This window comes from Acipenser ruthenus, chromosome 14 (genome assembly GCF_902713425.1).
Source record: "Acipenser ruthenus chromosome 14, fAciRut3.2 maternal haplotype, whole genome shotgun sequence".
Classification (NCBI taxonomy): domain Eukaryota; kingdom Metazoa; phylum Chordata; class Actinopteri; order Acipenseriformes; family Acipenseridae; genus Acipenser; species Acipenser ruthenus.
In genome coordinates, this window is record NC_081202.1 from 30,907,716 (window position 1) to 30,924,791 (window position 17,076).

General features: G+C 37.9%; 1 protein-coding gene across 2 annotated transcripts; it reads right to left on the reverse strand.

The window, feature by feature from the left end:
• Positions 1-14: 14 nt before the first annotated feature.
• LOC117420077 (cAMP-responsive element-binding protein-like 2) lies at positions 15-15,078 on the reverse strand. 2 transcript variants are annotated; one of them, XM_058986341.1, is made up of 4 exons: positions 14,950-15,078; positions 12,396-12,593; positions 6,720-6,867; positions 15-150 (listed from the first exon to the last, which is right to left on the reverse strand). In XM_058986341.1, coding segments are annotated over exons 2-4 (348 nt in total). In that variant the 5' UTR covers positions 14,950-15,078; the 3' UTR covers positions 15-148. The 2 variants fall into 2 exon arrangements, with proteins under 2 accessions (XP_058842324.1, XP_033889489.2); XM_034033598.3 differs by having other exon boundaries at positions 14,714-14,978.
• Positions 15,079-17,076: the final 1,998 nt, after the last annotated feature.

A 17,076-nucleotide genomic window follows, 5' to 3' on the forward strand; every position in this document is an offset into this window, starting at 1 on the left:
ATATATATATATATATATATATATATATATATTTCTTTCTAATATAAAATATGGAAGCATTTTGCCTTTTTATATTTTTTTTTTACCCAGATACTGTATATGCAAGAAGAATCTTTCTTCACAATTCCTTTGATGAAAAACGTCTTCCTTCTGAAAAATAAAACACATAGTATAAACAATTATATATCGGTATACAATTCAATGATATATTGGTATAAAATTCAATTATATATTGGTATACAACTCAATTAAGTTTTGGTTCAGGTTTGAGAAATGAACAGAAATTAAACATAACATGATAAAAATATGGCTGTTTCTAGGAGAAACATTAGCTGTGCTGTGTATAAATAATACTAAATTATTTATTTGATGGGTTTCTGGTTCATTTGCTTTGGTCTTATTTTTACTATTTAAACTGCTATGATTACCGTTTGCAGTTCTACATAAAATACATAACGAGTATGCATTTGATTATAAAACCTACAGAAACAAATACACACAGTGCACAATAATGTCAGAAACAATTACATTGGGAACATAAGCATTTAACAGATATCAGAATATGTAGGTTCCAGAAATCTCAAGATTTTTTACAAAATAAACTCAATACACAAAACAGTACCTCTTGCACAAAACCTTTATCAAAAGGTATTTGGGGCTTTTTTAGGTTTGACATTTTTACTATTCAAACTGTTCTCTCTACATTTTAGTGGTTGGCATTTCTACATTACAAATACAAAACAAAAACAAATAAAAAAGGACAAGGAGTAAGGAGAAGAGCTGAGGAGAGATTCCTTCACTGCTTTTCAATGTAACTCTCCCTCAACTCTGTACACTTGCTCTACTTTGAATTTGAATATAGTAAATGATTTACTACATACATCTTTTATAAAACATGCGTTTATATATATTTAATGTATTTGCATTGTTTTGTACTGTTTGTACTTAATGTACTATGCCCTGTATTTCACTGTACTGTAATGTATTATGCATTGTTCCTCACTATCTTATTAAAGTGCTTTGTGATGGTGGTCCACTATGAAAGGCGTCATATAAAAAAAAAATTATATATATATATATATATATATATATATATATAGACACACACAGTATTATAAAGGTGCATTTACATTAAGACAATCCATATATTTACAGAACGTAAAATGCATAAACTACAGTATTCACTTTTTGAGTGGCTATGCTAGGTTTTGCATTAGAGGCTACTGGATCACTATACATAAGAATCTGATTATTATGTGTAACACATACTGCATTACCATAAGTAGTTTTGTGTAACGAGACTGTCAGACAGTTAAATCAAATGCGACATTATTTCATTTAACATATTATTATGCATTTACTTGGCAGACACCTTTATCCAAGGTGACTTACATGTGTTACAGGGCAGTACAGGGTTACAATACACTATATAATATTATTGTTGCAATAAAACAATTTGATCAGAGCAAGTAGGCCTATTTAACCTAAAATAGATTGTTTTAATAAATTCACAGGAATACAAAAATAAATAACACTGGTTCTAATTCTAGAAGCATCGAATCAGTGTACAGTAATAATGCGGCACTTAGTAGGTTGCCACATATTATCTACAGGAATAACAGTGATGTTTTTAAATTAGACTAATAGGTATCTTTTTACTTATTTTTTACGTTAAAGAGAAAAAAAGCAGCAGCACAGAGCAGTGCTTTGCAGCAGAATATTCTCATCAGTCTGAAGGCTGAATTTTCTTTAGATTTTCTTTTACATATCCCAGAGTATACAGGAAGGCATGTTTCACTAATAATAATAATAATTGATTCATAATGATAGTACAAATACATGGATGTGTATTATTATTGTTGTTAATAATATACACTTGTACGATTTCTATTTTAATTGGAAAAACATTTCCCAGCCATATCAAGGTGATGTTGATTGCTCCTCCGTGCCAAAGTTTAATTGAACTTCAATATGTATGATCTTGTTCATGGAAAGGCTTGTGCTTCATCAATATTAAACAAAAAATAAGTCTTCTTTAAAGTGCTGCATAATTCTGTTAAGTCTTTGCCAACCCATGTGTGTTTGTGTATGTTCCACACTTCCTTGACATATGATGTTTACTGAGCTCTTTGTCCTCTGCAACTCACTTGTGGAAATCAATTAGATCTGGAATAATGGCAAACGGCAGTGTTCACTAACAAACGCACTTGAGGTTAATAACTCAATCTGCTGTGCTTATCCTCCCTGTGGTTGGCTCAGCAGCTGGAAGGATTTGATCATTTAGTTGTGTTGTGAATAATTTCACATGTCGTGTGTATTTAGTATGGTGATTAAGAAGTACCTTTTTGCCATTGCTTCCATACTTCAAGGAGCTGTTACACAAAATAATGCAAAAACTCTGTCCAGGAATGTCAGTTTCCATACCTACTGTCCATGCGGCCTATTTAACAAATCTCTTTGCACCACTGCCAACGCCATTTGTGTTTCACATCTCTATCTATTAGGTGTGTGTGTTATCTCTGTTATTAAAAAATAACGGCATGTCGACACTTCTATTCAGCAAAATTACAAGTAGAGTCCCACATAAACAGCAATGCAGTCAACGAACATGCAGGTATTGAATGAGACTGAATAGTAATGAAAATTACGTTCACCGCCTAGTGGTGCATTACAAAAGTACAAATACACTGGTTTAACAAGCCCCAATACGTTTAGTAACTTCAAGAAATGTCCCTCATAATTTTTCACAGTTCCCCAAAAAGACAGAAAACCGTCTATAGAAGGAAAACTCCCACCCCTGTGACTGTCTCTCTATACATTTTCAAATACTGCTGATAATATTGCTACAGCAATTAATCACGTTGCTACATCTGCCAATAGCAATGATGCAACGATGCAGTTCGCATTTGTATCGGAACGATACTGATAAAATGACTTGAGTTTCAGTTTAGAATATACCGATATGATAACACTTTCTGTCCTAACTTTTCAACACCAGTACAAGTTGCAATACTGTTGCGATATAGCTGTCCATATTTAAGCTGGTTTATACTGATACACTTACATCAGGGAAATTCTGTATATTACACCAATACTCAACTCCACTGATATCTATGGGGACCTCTGTCACGCTGCGCGCAAAGGGTTGTGGGATATAGTGAGAGCTCGGGAGAAGATTTTCTATTGACAGTCTATTGAGGTTTTTCATGCAACGCCATCACAGCACGGCGTAAAGACAACTTAACTAAGCGCGGTCGTTCAAATTTCAATTTTGCAATGCCAGATGTGTGTTGTGCTGTTGGGTGCACCAACAGAGGAGGAGAACAACTTTGCTCTCCTGTCTGCTGAGCCAGACAGGAGGGCAAAGTGGATTTCAGCCATTAGCAGGGCAGCAAATACGGATCCAGTAAGGGAGGCAGTGTGGTCCAGTGGTTGAAGTCCAGGCTTGTAACCAAAAGGTCACCGATTCAAATTCCACCTCTGCCACTGACTGACTCACTGTGTGACCCTGAGCAAGTCACTTAACCTCCTTGTGCTCCATCCTGCGGATGAGATGTTAAATCAATGTCCTATTGTAAGTGTCTCTGCAACTCCAACTCACACGTTTGTGTAGTGAGCACTTAATAAAAGGTTAGTATCAGCAATAGATTGGTAGTTAGTTCTGGTCTTATGTTATTAATAATAATAATAATAATAATAATAATAATAATAATAATAATAATAATAATAATAATAATAATATGATGATGATTATTTTCGATTATTATCATTGTCCATTTTTGGTCATATTATTGTACTGTAAGGTGATATATTAGTGCATAATAGCTATACATATGCACCAAAAAAAACAAAAAAACAAGCGTATTCCTTTTGTTGTGATATCGTATAAATATGTACCCAGGTGCCTGTGAGAGATATTGGGGTTTCATGTATAGAGGCTGTACACCTTTAAGAAGAAAGACGTGATGGGATATCAGTTGAACACTTGTCAGCTGATATACAAATGCTTAAATCCAGAGGTGCTGGATTATTACACTGCGGTTTCATGCAACAGTTATGTTGGTGACCAAACGTGTGTGAGTACTGTTGTGTATAGAAAATGGTTAAAATGAACAGTTGCATTCAAAAAATGTAGAACGGCAAAAAACGAAAATAGACATGCATAAACAAAATGCCCTGAGAGCTTAACATAAAGAAAACAATTTAAATGAAGCAATAAGCTCAATAATTAAGCTAAAAAGGAAGTAAAAAGGTTACCTTTTTGTTTGTGAACTTCAATAAACCTAGGTTATCTTTCACCAGTCAATTACAGTAATTTACCATAATAAAAAAGAAAATGTAGAACATAAAAAAGAGCAACCAGGTATAGTCAACGAAAGACAACACATTTTTCTGTTAAAAGTGCTCCCGGCTATAATGATCTGCCGCCCGGCTGTATTGAATTCCTGAGGAGAACCCTCACATTCAACTGTACAATAGTAAAAACTGCATTCATCTACATGTCATTTTAAGATACTTGAAAATTGAATAGAAATTGTTATGTACATATCTTAACATATTTGCTGTGCTCATCTTTGGACAGCATAGTCCTTTAGTACAGTCTCTTAGCTTTACCGTTTAGCTGTCACTCGCTGAAGTTGCTTTTACAGGAACAAAAACTCTACAGATGATTCCAGTTACTGACACTTCGCAGAACAAAAGTTGTTTTTAAATCCACATACAAAGTTATCACACTTTAGACTATACCAAAAATGTCAAATACATTGTTTTAATTGCAAGCCTATTTCACGAAAGATGTTAAACGATTACATACAAACAACATAGAAATATACTGTATTCATGTTAGTACAGGATTTTTAAACAACCTATTGAAAATGTATCTTTTTTTCAGGATTGTAAAAAGCACCAGGGGTGCACAGTAGGGGTCACAGAATTCCAAGTAAATCTTTCTAATTCTTGTGACTGAAGGTGAGAAGTGTGTTCTGTGGTTGCAAATACATTACATTTTGGTGTGGAAGATAGCGTTTTTGCATTAGCTGCCAGGGTTGTTTTGACCGCCAGTATGTCGGCGTAGCCTGCTGGGGTCACGTGACTGCAAAGCCTCAATGGAGCAGTGTCGGATTGAGCTGCTTTGAGCTTATTTCATCACTCTTTAAAAATATAAAAAACTTGTGAAGTCCATTTTACTCTTTCCCAGGACGAAATACATTACCCATGGTAATGATGACATACCGTGATCTACACCATTCACCTTTCTGAATGCAGTACCAGACACAGCGCATGCACAGAAAACAGAGATGAGCGTTTCACACAGTGCTAGAGTAGACGGGTGCAATTATTAAACTTGGATTTATTGGTATTAGCCGTCAGTTTGCATATGTTTTTACTAGTGTAACTAAAAAACAATATATTAATTAAACAAGTATGACGGAAGAGGTCAGTAAGTGTGCGCGTGCCTCAGACTCGTCCATTCCGTTGTCGTAGTGATCCACCTGTCCACACTTGACCTGTTCCAATTATACTGGTACAACGATGGTAACAACTCCAGTGTGAACAGACCAGCAGCGCTCCAGATAAGGTTTTGGGTCTGGGAGTAACTTACTCTCTAATTCTAACACTGAGAGAGTAAAATGTATTTTCAGAGGGTAAAATGCAACATTACCTTGAAGTTATGAGTAATCTCCATAAATACTGTATAATCTTCAATGGTAATGGTTTAGGCATTAAAAAAGAGCCTTCCATTTTAACTGTAATATTATTTTGAACTACTGTACAACCACGTGTGTGTTCTACAAAGTTCTTCATCGGCTCTTTTTTCATGAAACGACTCTGCAAATTAATTATGTTACTTATATTTTAACATTAAATTCTTAAACTCAGTGAACATGTTAAAACTTCAATATAAAGCCACACATATAAATACAATAATGAAATGCATTAATAAGTTGTAAAACAGGTTGTTTAATATTATAGGTGCCTTTTTTTAGTGGTTGCCTCCAACGACGGTTCCAGTTAGATTTGTAGCTGGACTGGGGTATTTATGCTTCAACCTGTGTTGCTTTGAATTTTTTTTTTGAACAGGGCTAGCCAGAGATTGCATAATGTTTGTTGGGCTGATTTTTCTTGTGTTCAGTTTCCTAGTAACTGAAGATGTATTCTAGGAGATGTAGTTGTTGGTGGAAGTTAGGGGAGGTGGGAGGGGAGGCAGACAAGCTGTCCAGCAAAATTGCTATGTGTATTTTTAAGCATTAAATTTAAATTTAGTATTTCGGATTTTTAATACGTAAAAACAGCAGGTACGCAGCTTATCTGGACCAATGGATACCAGTATAAAAATGCAAGTGTGAACAGGGTGTAAGATGGCTCATCTTTTTCTGCAATGGTAACACATGTTATTCCCTGTGTGGTCTGATGTACATGATAATTATGATGCTGAAAAATGTCAAATAACGGCATTATACAGAGTTACGAATCAGACGAAAAATATCCTAATGAGAAAATCAGTCACCAATGGCAAGTTATCCTAAGGTCACGATCCTGACATTTTTATGACAGTAAATTCAATTTATGAATCATCAGAAAACATATTCTTGTTAAATCGCAATTACTGCCAGAATGAAGCAGACGGTAATTTTTATGCATATGGCGATGTGCATTTAAACACATATTCAACTGTGTAGCAAGTGAGGTGGATTTACTCAAGCAGAATAAATACTTACATGGACCATTGTTGTTTCCATTATTCTTTCCATTTTTGGGTGGCTTGCTTGTGCTTTGTGGTGCTTTGTTATGCTCGTCCCCTGTCAGCAATGCCTTGATTTCTGATGGTATCTTACCCTGATCCATTGCAGAGCACCACTGCTTGTACTGAAATAAAACCAGAGATTAAATTATTAATGTTCCATGGAGTGCAGAAATTGCTTTTATGTAGTTAACATCCATATCTAAAACCGATGATTGCCAACTAGCTATTTCAGGCTGAAATGGTTTGCCCCAAAACCATACCACATATGAGAAGAAGAAAAAAGTTTTGTTATACTCGGAACATACAAGTAATTTGGCTCATCTTTTTCTGCAGTGATAACACATATTATTCCCTGTGCGGTCTGATGTACAGGATAATTATGATGAGTATCGGTACACCCCACTTAATATATATACTGTATATTTCCCTTTCCTTAGTTTCCTTAGAAATGCGTCATCACTGCAGTGAATTGTGGGATTATAATCCCAGGCAAGGTTTTTTGCTTTTTGTGCTGCTCACCTCACCTCACTCAAGTCGTGTGTAAAAATCCTCCTTAATATGGGTGAAAACACCAGGTTGTGCGAGTCAGCATTCTCAGCAATCACTCTGATGAAGTCAAAGTACCGCTCGCATCTGCTGGACACAAACCTAGACGCTGCACTAAGATGTGTTCGGTCTGATAAATTCATGCTAGAATTAAAAACTTTGGGGACTGCGAAAGACTGTAAAGTTTCACACTGCATGGTGGTAGATATTTGTTAAGTAGATGTTTGTTAAGTAAATATACATGTAAACGTAGACGTATTAAAATAACACATTATTCTGTTGTTGTTTGTTGATTTTACCACTAACTGATGTTGTCCCTGTTTGAATACCAGGGCCTGATTTTCATGACGTTGCAAAGTAGTGGCGTCAGCGCAAAGGTCGTTTGGGCACAATTTTTGGATCTCAAAGTCGGCGCAAACTTTTTTGCGCTGGATTGTGATTTTGGAGCCATGCTTTGTGCCACCTTTTAGGGCTAGTGCTAACGGTTGGCATAACTTTTGAGGCGTGATGTCATTAATATTTTGTTATGAAGTGATTCTGATGCGGCACAAAGCCAGCGCTAGGTGCTGTGTTTGCGTTTTGAAAGAGACATCTCAGCCAGGCTTTTTCTGAGCACAATCATCGGCAGTGGGAGTAGAAGGAAGTGAGTCGCGGAGAAACATGAGAAGAGGAAAGTAAGTATGTGTATATATGTGTCATTATATACAGTATATATATATATATATATTATAAAATGTTAGGTTATTATCATAACCCTGGTTCACGGAAACAGAAATGTAACCATTACCTAATGGGTGTTTACCTCCTAAAGACCCTGAAACCTGAATATTATACACCAAAGCTGCTCCGCCAAGCCTGTGAAGCAGTCATGCCCGCCCCCAAGGGTACTAAAGGACTGCGCACACAGATCTCAACGTCATTTTCCATCAGGCCTGCTGCAATCATGGATGCAGTGACCTTTAAGGTTAATAGTGTCAGTGTGTTACTTTACCTGAATGAATACTATATGAACATTACCATATTAGATCACTGACTAAATAAAGACAATCTATTAGTTAAATAGACCCATTAAATAATCTGAATATTCATTCACGTTAATTAAAACCTCATCATAATAATTTTTATTTAATGACGTGTATAAGATCGAGGAATTACAATGAACACAGAAAAGCCCCTCAACCACAACAAGGTAGATTTAAAATATAGTTACAGTTTATAATATGATGATACAGAAAAGAAAAACATAGCAAATCATCCGAGGTAGCAGTTCAACATACACTCCAATACATCACTATTAAATACTACTTCACTGGATATATGTAGTTCCCAACAATGCATTCAAATACAGTACAAATAAAATACTATTTTTCTACAATCAACATAGTACACATCAACTCTTCTGTATAAATCTCAGTCTGGGCTGTGCAGACTTCATAGCAATGTAATAACAGCACTCTGCTAGGAGTTCCCTAGCTTAGCTACACAGACAGCTTCTTGGCATCTATCACTTACATGCAAACTAACCCTTGTTCAAATACAATGCATCTATCAATTACAGGCAAAATGATCCATGTTCAAATACAATCTCTTTAGTAATAGGTCACAGATAATGCTGGACTATAAGTGTTCAATAACAATTCACAAGTATACTTTCAAAACAAGCACTTATATAATAATATGAGTTAAGCAACTTATAGTTACTTTTAACAAGGTTCAAATAAGGTTTTTTATACGTGCATTAAAAGCGCAAATTACCATACCTATTTTAGCAACTTTATGTGTTTGCAATTAATTACTTTAGTTCCACAAGGGAAATGTATTGAAAATATACTCAATGGTTCCTTGAAGAAGTGGAGACCCAAAAGTCTGCAGAAGAAATCTTCTGTTGTCGTGCAGTTATTCACTTTGTTGCAAGAGAGCTTCAAACTCAAGTTGGGGTTTCGCACACTTCCCGTGTGTTTCTTCTTAGTTGAATGCTTCACCCGAAGGCCGACACTATGCTGTCTCTCAATATGCTGTTGTTTCATGACTGGAAACGGATGCTTGTTTCAAAGTCAGGAATGGTTCTTCTTTTGACGCATAGATAAACTGACTCGCAGACGTCTCTTTTTCTATAAGCAGGTGTCCTTAACATGGAACTTTCTTTGACTTTGTTTACTGCAGGGTACAGAATCTTCTTGCCATCCAGAGATATAAAGCTTCAAGCCAACTCTTATTAAGCTAAGTAGGCTTGAACCAATTCAAATTCTGATTGCCAGTTACCAGTTTATATTGGAATTTCCTATAACTGTCTTTCATGCGTTGGACAATGGATTTCCTCATCCTGCAGGGGATGAATAAATTGTCTAAATTATCCATCTTTCTGCTGTCCCCAGCTTCCTCTTTCTCCATGAATCCTGGTCGGATTGCTTTGATTCATTTGCGATAATGTAGAGGCCCCTTTGTGCTGGGTTCAGTTAAAGTTCACTAGGCAAGAGCTTAATACTCTCTCCTTTGTGCTGTGTGCACGAAAATTGCTTCAGTCAAAGGTTAGGCACTATTTCTTGTGTGCTGGGTGCTCAAAAATTAATCCAACAGAATAGTCCAGATATATCTTTATATCAAAAATAGTTATTAACTCAAGGCAATCGTTCTTACACTTTAGACAGTGATGTGACATTGTCAACCATCAATCGCGGTTAAACGCGGACTGAAAAACCCTGCTGTTGAAGCAGGCCTGCAGAGGGCGCATTCGCAGGAGGCCCAATGGAAGAGTCTGGGAAGCTGCTGCCATCAAGCTCATAAGTTTCTGGAAAGTTACTACAGTGAGCGACTGTTGAGCTGAAAAAGCTCCAAACAGGCGGTTATTCTCTGCACTCTGCCGTCCGACAGAGGGGACAGCATGGACCTGGAGTCCAAGCACACGCCTAGATAGGAGGCTGTCTATGAAGGCGTGAGGTGGCTCTCTGCATGATTCACCGTAAGCCCAACTGCTGGAGGTGGCAGGTGACCAGTTCTGTATGGGCCTCTGCCTGTGCTGGAGACTGGGCAGAAATGAGCCTGTCGTCCAGATAACTGAGTCTCAATGGGGCCAGGAAAGCTTCAATGCTCTTCGAGACGGCATGGGCAGCTAGAGAGAGGCCAAATGGCAAGACACAGAACTTGTACGCTGTTCCTTGAAAGACAAACCAAAGGTACTTCTTGTGCGCTGGTTTTATGGGGATGTGGAAATAGGCGTCTTTGAAATCCACCATGATGAACCAGTCGCCTAGCCTGATTGACTGCAACACCTGTTGCATCGTCAACATTTTCAGCCTCCTTCGGCCCAGATAGAGGTTGACCTGTCTGAGGTCGAGGATCGGTCTGAGGCCTTGATCCCGCTTGGGCACTAAGAAGCATGTGGAGTAGAACCCTGTCCCCAACTGCCTGTTTTTGCAGCAGAGCTGCTACCTCCTGTGACACCACAGTGGCATCCTGCGGGTCTGTGACTGATTGCAGTCACGCCCCGAAAGGGAGGGAGACAATGCTTGAATGGTAGTAAGCACCCAGATGTCCGAGGTGCACTGATGCCAATACTCCGGATGGCTCCCTGAAAAGTGGCCCTGGGCCTGTTGTCCGAAATCTCCTATGGCTTCTATATTAAAGCCTCCGCGGTGAGTAGCCGCGGGCCGGTTATGAACACCACCTCTGGCATCAGGCACAGCGGGTCTTTGAGTCTGCTGGGGCCTAGGGCACCAGTTTGCTGTTGGTTTGCGCACTGGGGGTGGTCGCTTGAGAAAATAGAAAACAGTAATAACACAATAACAGTTCAGAAAATAAACGCCTGGTAACTTAAAATGAGAATTTTAATTTAACTCCAGCTGGAGCTAAGCAGCCTGAGAGGAGAGGACAAGTCAGCCGACTTATGTTGCTTGATACCTGGGAAGGAGCAACTCAAGCCGCTTGCTTCCAAGTACTCCTACTAAACACAGATATAAATCAAGCCATCACCTCTGCTCGATTCGGTACTGATCGTACATTTGGAATGATAAAAATGTTTCAGATGGTAGGACTACAATACAGTCCTCAGGTCAGTGATTATTTCGTGGCATGTTGTGTTTTTTCACAATATTACAATACGAAATGGATGTCGTATTGACTTTCCAGAGGACACAAGCTTTTAGGGAAGACTAGGAGGCGCTCCAAATGCCACTACTACGAGACAGATCAGGGAGCGCCTTTTTTTATATGTATTGATATAAATTGTGTACTACAATAGACATTGTATTACGTATACACATTTGTTTTGTAGGCTATCCAAGTATTTTTGTTTTCTAATTTTAAAACAATTTGTTTTTGCAGAAAAAGGACATATCTTTGTAAATGTCTGAGTTCACTCTAAAACCATCCATTGATGGAAATGGCATATAAAGTATGTACTACTGACTACAATGTAGTTTAGGGGTCCCTACTACTAGCAAAAATCGCTTTATACTGAATCAATAACAGACAGCTTTCAACATTAAATAGAAGTTCATTTTTATATTTTACAATTATCTAAATATATTTGTATTGCTCTTTGTCTAGTTTTATATAATAAGGTAATTCAGTTGATATAATGAGATGTTGCTAATAGTGGGGATCCCCATAGTACCTAGTATTATCACAATGATTTGCATAAGACACCAACAAAAAAAAAGACGCTCAATGTTAGTTAAAATGTTTTAATTTTTTTTATAACAGACCACTCCCTGCAACACTACTGCAATGACATTGCACTTGCGTTTGCCCCTGTGTTATCAAAATTGGGTCCCAGGTTTGCGTTATATACATCATATTTTTTTTTACAATGTTAAAGTGCATTTAGCTGTATTGTGTAAGTACGGCGTTTTCTACTAAAATTAGTGCATGTGGCTAAAACAGTGTCGTCGTAGCCACACCTGTGGCTAGTCAGTGATTTCAATTGGACAACACGGGTAGAGTTTAAACCAATACACACTGCTAATACCCTGCAGTACCATGGAACTATACAAGTACCACTGTGTAATATGTGTTCCAAATGCATTCTGTCCAAATTCATTCTGGTAAAGCAGTCATACTGGTAGTAGTATCCAAACATATATATTTTTCTGTAAAAGGAACTTACCATTTCCAGCTCTTCTCGAAGTGCACAGATAGCTCTCTCTCTGCTGGAGACCAGTTCCTCTAGGTACTGGTAGCGTAGCTTCTTCCTTGCCCTGCATTCCCGTGCACTCTGACGACTCCTCTCTAATTTCGCCTTCAGGTCAATTTTGGCTGGTTTACGACCTCGCTTTCCTGGCTTCTTCACTTTGCCTCCCACCATCTGAAAGAAAGTAGTCACAAACAATATTGTTGTCTTGTATACTTCTGGTTGATGTGATGAAAATAATGTTGACAGATATGATGAAAAATGAAAGCGTATATATATATATATATATATATATATATATATATATATATATATATATATATATACACTAATGCACAATGAAAACGTAACAGTCTAAGTTTTACATCAACAGCTCATTGGTCACATACATAATGTTATTTACATTTTTAAATAGTGAGCAGGTTTGTTGATTGTTTGAGTAGTATTGTTCCTTGGGATAACAAAATACTGAGCTCAAGTCATGTGATTTCATAAAAACACCAGGTGCTCAGTGTTTGGTAATTGAGTTGAGTTAAAATTGATTAAGAATCTGTATAAATAGCCATTTGAAAAGACATGATTTTAATTAACGCAAGAACAGCAAAAGATACGACCATGCCCCGCTTGAGTATTGAAGATCGCCTGGTTGCTATCAGCATGACTGAAGGTGGCCTGTCTGTGAGAGAAGTTGCCCGGAGGATGAGATGTTCTGCTTCAACAATCAGCAGACTAGTCCAGAGAAACCAGGAAACCGGCTCTGTCAGGGACAGGCCATGTCCTGGAAGGCAGAGGGTCACCACACCGGCCCGCCACATCGTGGTGAGCATTATGCTTACTGTTGCATTGTTCAAGCCAACCGGTGGGAGTGTGATGATGTGGGGAGGAATCTCCTTTAACACAAGAACACCTTTGGTGCATATTGAGGGCAACCTTACTGCTCTGCGATACACTGATGAAGTCCTTGAGGGAACAGTTTTTCTGTTCCTGCAAGACAATCAGAAGCGTCGATTTCCCAGCAGGACAACGCAAGACCACAAAAGTGCTAGGATTACAACTGCACGACTTCAAGAAAACAACGTCAAGGTATTGCCGTGGCCAGCTTTTTCTCCTGACCTAAGCCCAATAGAACATCTGTGGGACCAAATTGCCAGTGCCATCCATAGGAGACAACCGCGACCAGCAAACCTTCGCCAGCTGGCTGCAGCTGCACCGGAAGAGTGGCGAACATCCCACAGCAGTCTATCCAGAAGCTGATCAGGTCTATGTGTCAACGCTGCGAGGACTGTGTTAATACTCAGGGAGGTCATACCCGATACTAACTTTGTGTGTGTGTGTGTGTGTGTGTGTGTGTGTGTGTGTATATATATATATATATATATATATATATATATTCTTCAATAGGTTTTGATGGGATACCAAGTTTATTTTACGGCAATACAGTACAAATTATACTTTTGTTTTCCATCCAATTCAAAATAATAATAAAAAAGATTTGAATATCAATTTAAATTTTGTCAGACTATTTTGAAAGAAAAACACATGTACTCTACTGGAATTTTAATTTTTTGAAGCAGAGTGCCTGTGCACAGCTCAACACCATAATTAATTACTCAGTAAACACAAAATAAGCCGTTTTTGCGTTCTTTTGGTTTTTTGTTGATTTTTTTTTTTTTTAATCTGCATTTGTTTGTTAAAACGTAACTTTTTTGTGTACATATTTGGCTCATGTTATAATATTCCAAGTCTAATGTAACTGACAATGTGTTGTGTCAATTTTACAATGTGGACAGCACGTACTGTATATTCTTTGATTAATGTTAAACTTACGCGTTTTTTTTTTTAACCTCACTTACAATAAATATTAATATTTTTTTTTATAATGCATTTAGCCAAGTGATTCCCCAATAGTTGCACTTTTGACCTTAACGAGAAGTTATTTTGGCAAGCAGGTTCCACTGCGGACTATACACTAACCCTACAAATAAGTTATATCACCGCTAGCATTGCATTTAATGCACAAGTACATATACTTACAATTATATTTAAAATATTAAAGGTCACTTGGAACCAGAAATGTATCGTTTATCGCCAGGACACCTAAAAAATAAGAACTCAAGTAGCGGACACTATATGCGTACTTTGCATAAGATCGCCTTGCTATACCATATTCAATTGTACTGTAATATACCCGTAACTTGTATAATAATAGCGTTAGTGTACAGCACTACACTAATAGCAGCAGTCTACGTGGAATATCAATGTTATAAGTTCTAAAATAAATACATTCTTCTTACCTTGTTGTCATCCATTTTGGAGACCAGTATCAATTCTTATCTAAACCAGGCCAGACAGCGAATTCTAATTTAGTCAACAGCAGAAATATTAAATATTTTTTTTAATAGTAACAAAAAAAGCTGACCACACAGAGACTAGCAATGTAGTATGTGTAGAATGTGATTATATCAGAGATCCACAGAACGTAAAAAGGTTGAATATTCTTACAGAAAAACAACAATCCTTCATTGTTTACCTCTCTTCACCTGCTTCCTGTTATGATTCCTCTAAGGCAGACGATCTACGTTTGAGACGCTGGGATTTGTAGTTCTTCCATTTACGTTCCAAATGTGTTTTCCTGTTTAAAACGTCACTGAAAAACTGCATCCCCCAGACATCCCTGAAAAGAAAAAACGCCCTTCATGTCCTTCATGGGTGCGCTGTGCGGAAGATGGAGTTTGTAGTTCTCTTGCAAACTGATGGGAAATATTGAAAGGCTGAAAAAACGATTTAAAAAAGAGTGAAATGTCGTTGCTTCTGAATGAAAGGGAATATATTCATTTTTAAATATGTATAATATATATGTTTTTTAATATATCAATTGTAAAATAGTTACATAATTAAACAAGTCATTAAAAATACATTTTAATACTGTATTAGAAATTACTAAATTAATTAAAAATATTACAAAAAATACAAGTCTGTTAATATTAATAAATAACCAGTGCCAAAAGGAAATGTATTAGTTTTTGAAAAATGAATAATACTGTAACGGTGCTGGCACTTTTAAGCACCATTATGGGTTCTTTACCCGAAGCAAGAGAGGCCGAAACTGAAGCTCCTTTAAAGGGTTTAATAATGCAAGCACTGCCAGACACAAGCAGTACAATACTCTCACTCACTCATGTATGCTGACAACCCATTACCCCTCTTGTGGTGTGGGTGTTGTGGGATGCGGGTCGAGGGAGGTTATGGCCCTCACTGGCTCTTCTGGTGGTGGATGGGACACCCTGGGTGAAAACACGACGCTGTCAGCTGCTTCTGGGAGGGACCGGGTTCTGCCCCTCTGCATCCGGCGGGCCCTGCTCCTCTTCGACCGACACGTTGGTGTGGCAGGTCTCCCCTTCCGCCTCCTGGCCCGTGGTCAGTCGCAGGCAGCTCTGACCGATTTACAGGGTCTTCTTGGCCAGGTTGAGGGAGGCCCCCACCTCAGCCAGAAGATCCAGCCCCAGGATACAGCAGTCTTGGATCGGCCAGTGAGAATTCATGCTGTACCCTGTGACTCAAGAGCTGGACCTCCAAGCGGTGGCGTCCGAGCATGGGGGTGACCTGGCCAGTGACGGTACGGAGATGGACTCTGGTGGGCGTCCACTCCAATTGCCGTCCACTGTGACGGGCCACACGATAGAGATGTTGGAGCCAGTATCCACCAAGGCTTTGCACTAGACCCCGCTGACTAGGCAGGGTGCATGCAGGCTGCTGTCGTGCCCGATATGGCCCACCATTGCCACCGTGTCCTCTTCAGTGGTTGAAAGTTTTTAAAAAACAAACTTCCTTTTCACAAGTCCTTCAGTATGAGTGCTTTGCGACAATGCCGTTCTGTGACTAATTTATATTCAAATGATTACTACACTCATTCAAGCCTGGCTTGCACTCGAGTGTATTAAAATAGTGCCGCAGGAAATTAATTACGGTATGCTAAGACAGAGGAGTCAATGTTAACTGCGATTAATTGACAGCCCTACTTTTTTGTATTTTTTTTCATTTGAAATAATGGTAATTACCTTTTATCTATTCATGGCACTCTGTTTTTATTCCAATGAGGAACTTCCTAAGCCTATTTATTTATTATCATAGGATGCAATACAGTATATGTTTAGTTGTGCAAACATTTTAATATTCTGCATATTTTTCCTTTTTTGTTACACATTTTATGCATTAATATTGGCACTATACTATTGAACAATAACAATAATTCTCACAACTGATACTGTCTTTGGCTTTATGGTGTATTATGAATGTGTGTAATGTTTTGTATAGGTGTTTTCGTATGGTTGATTAGCTTTATAAAGTGAAGGATCCTGAAAAGGTCAAAAAGGAGGGCAATTTGATTTGGTGTCAAATTTCGATGACTCACTTCAGTCACGTTTATGACATAATCTCACGTGAGGGGAGTCAGGTGTTGTTTTTGAAGGTTCGAGCCTAGATATAAAATCAAGGATTATATTTTCTAGTTTTCATAGTCGTGTAGGAGTGAACAGGTTATTAAACAAAAAATATCAGTATATGAGCTAAAGATGTACCAGTCAGATCTGCATAATCAGTTGCTGTAAAACTGTGGTCTAGTAATATTATTGACTGTTTACACACGTGTATATACAGA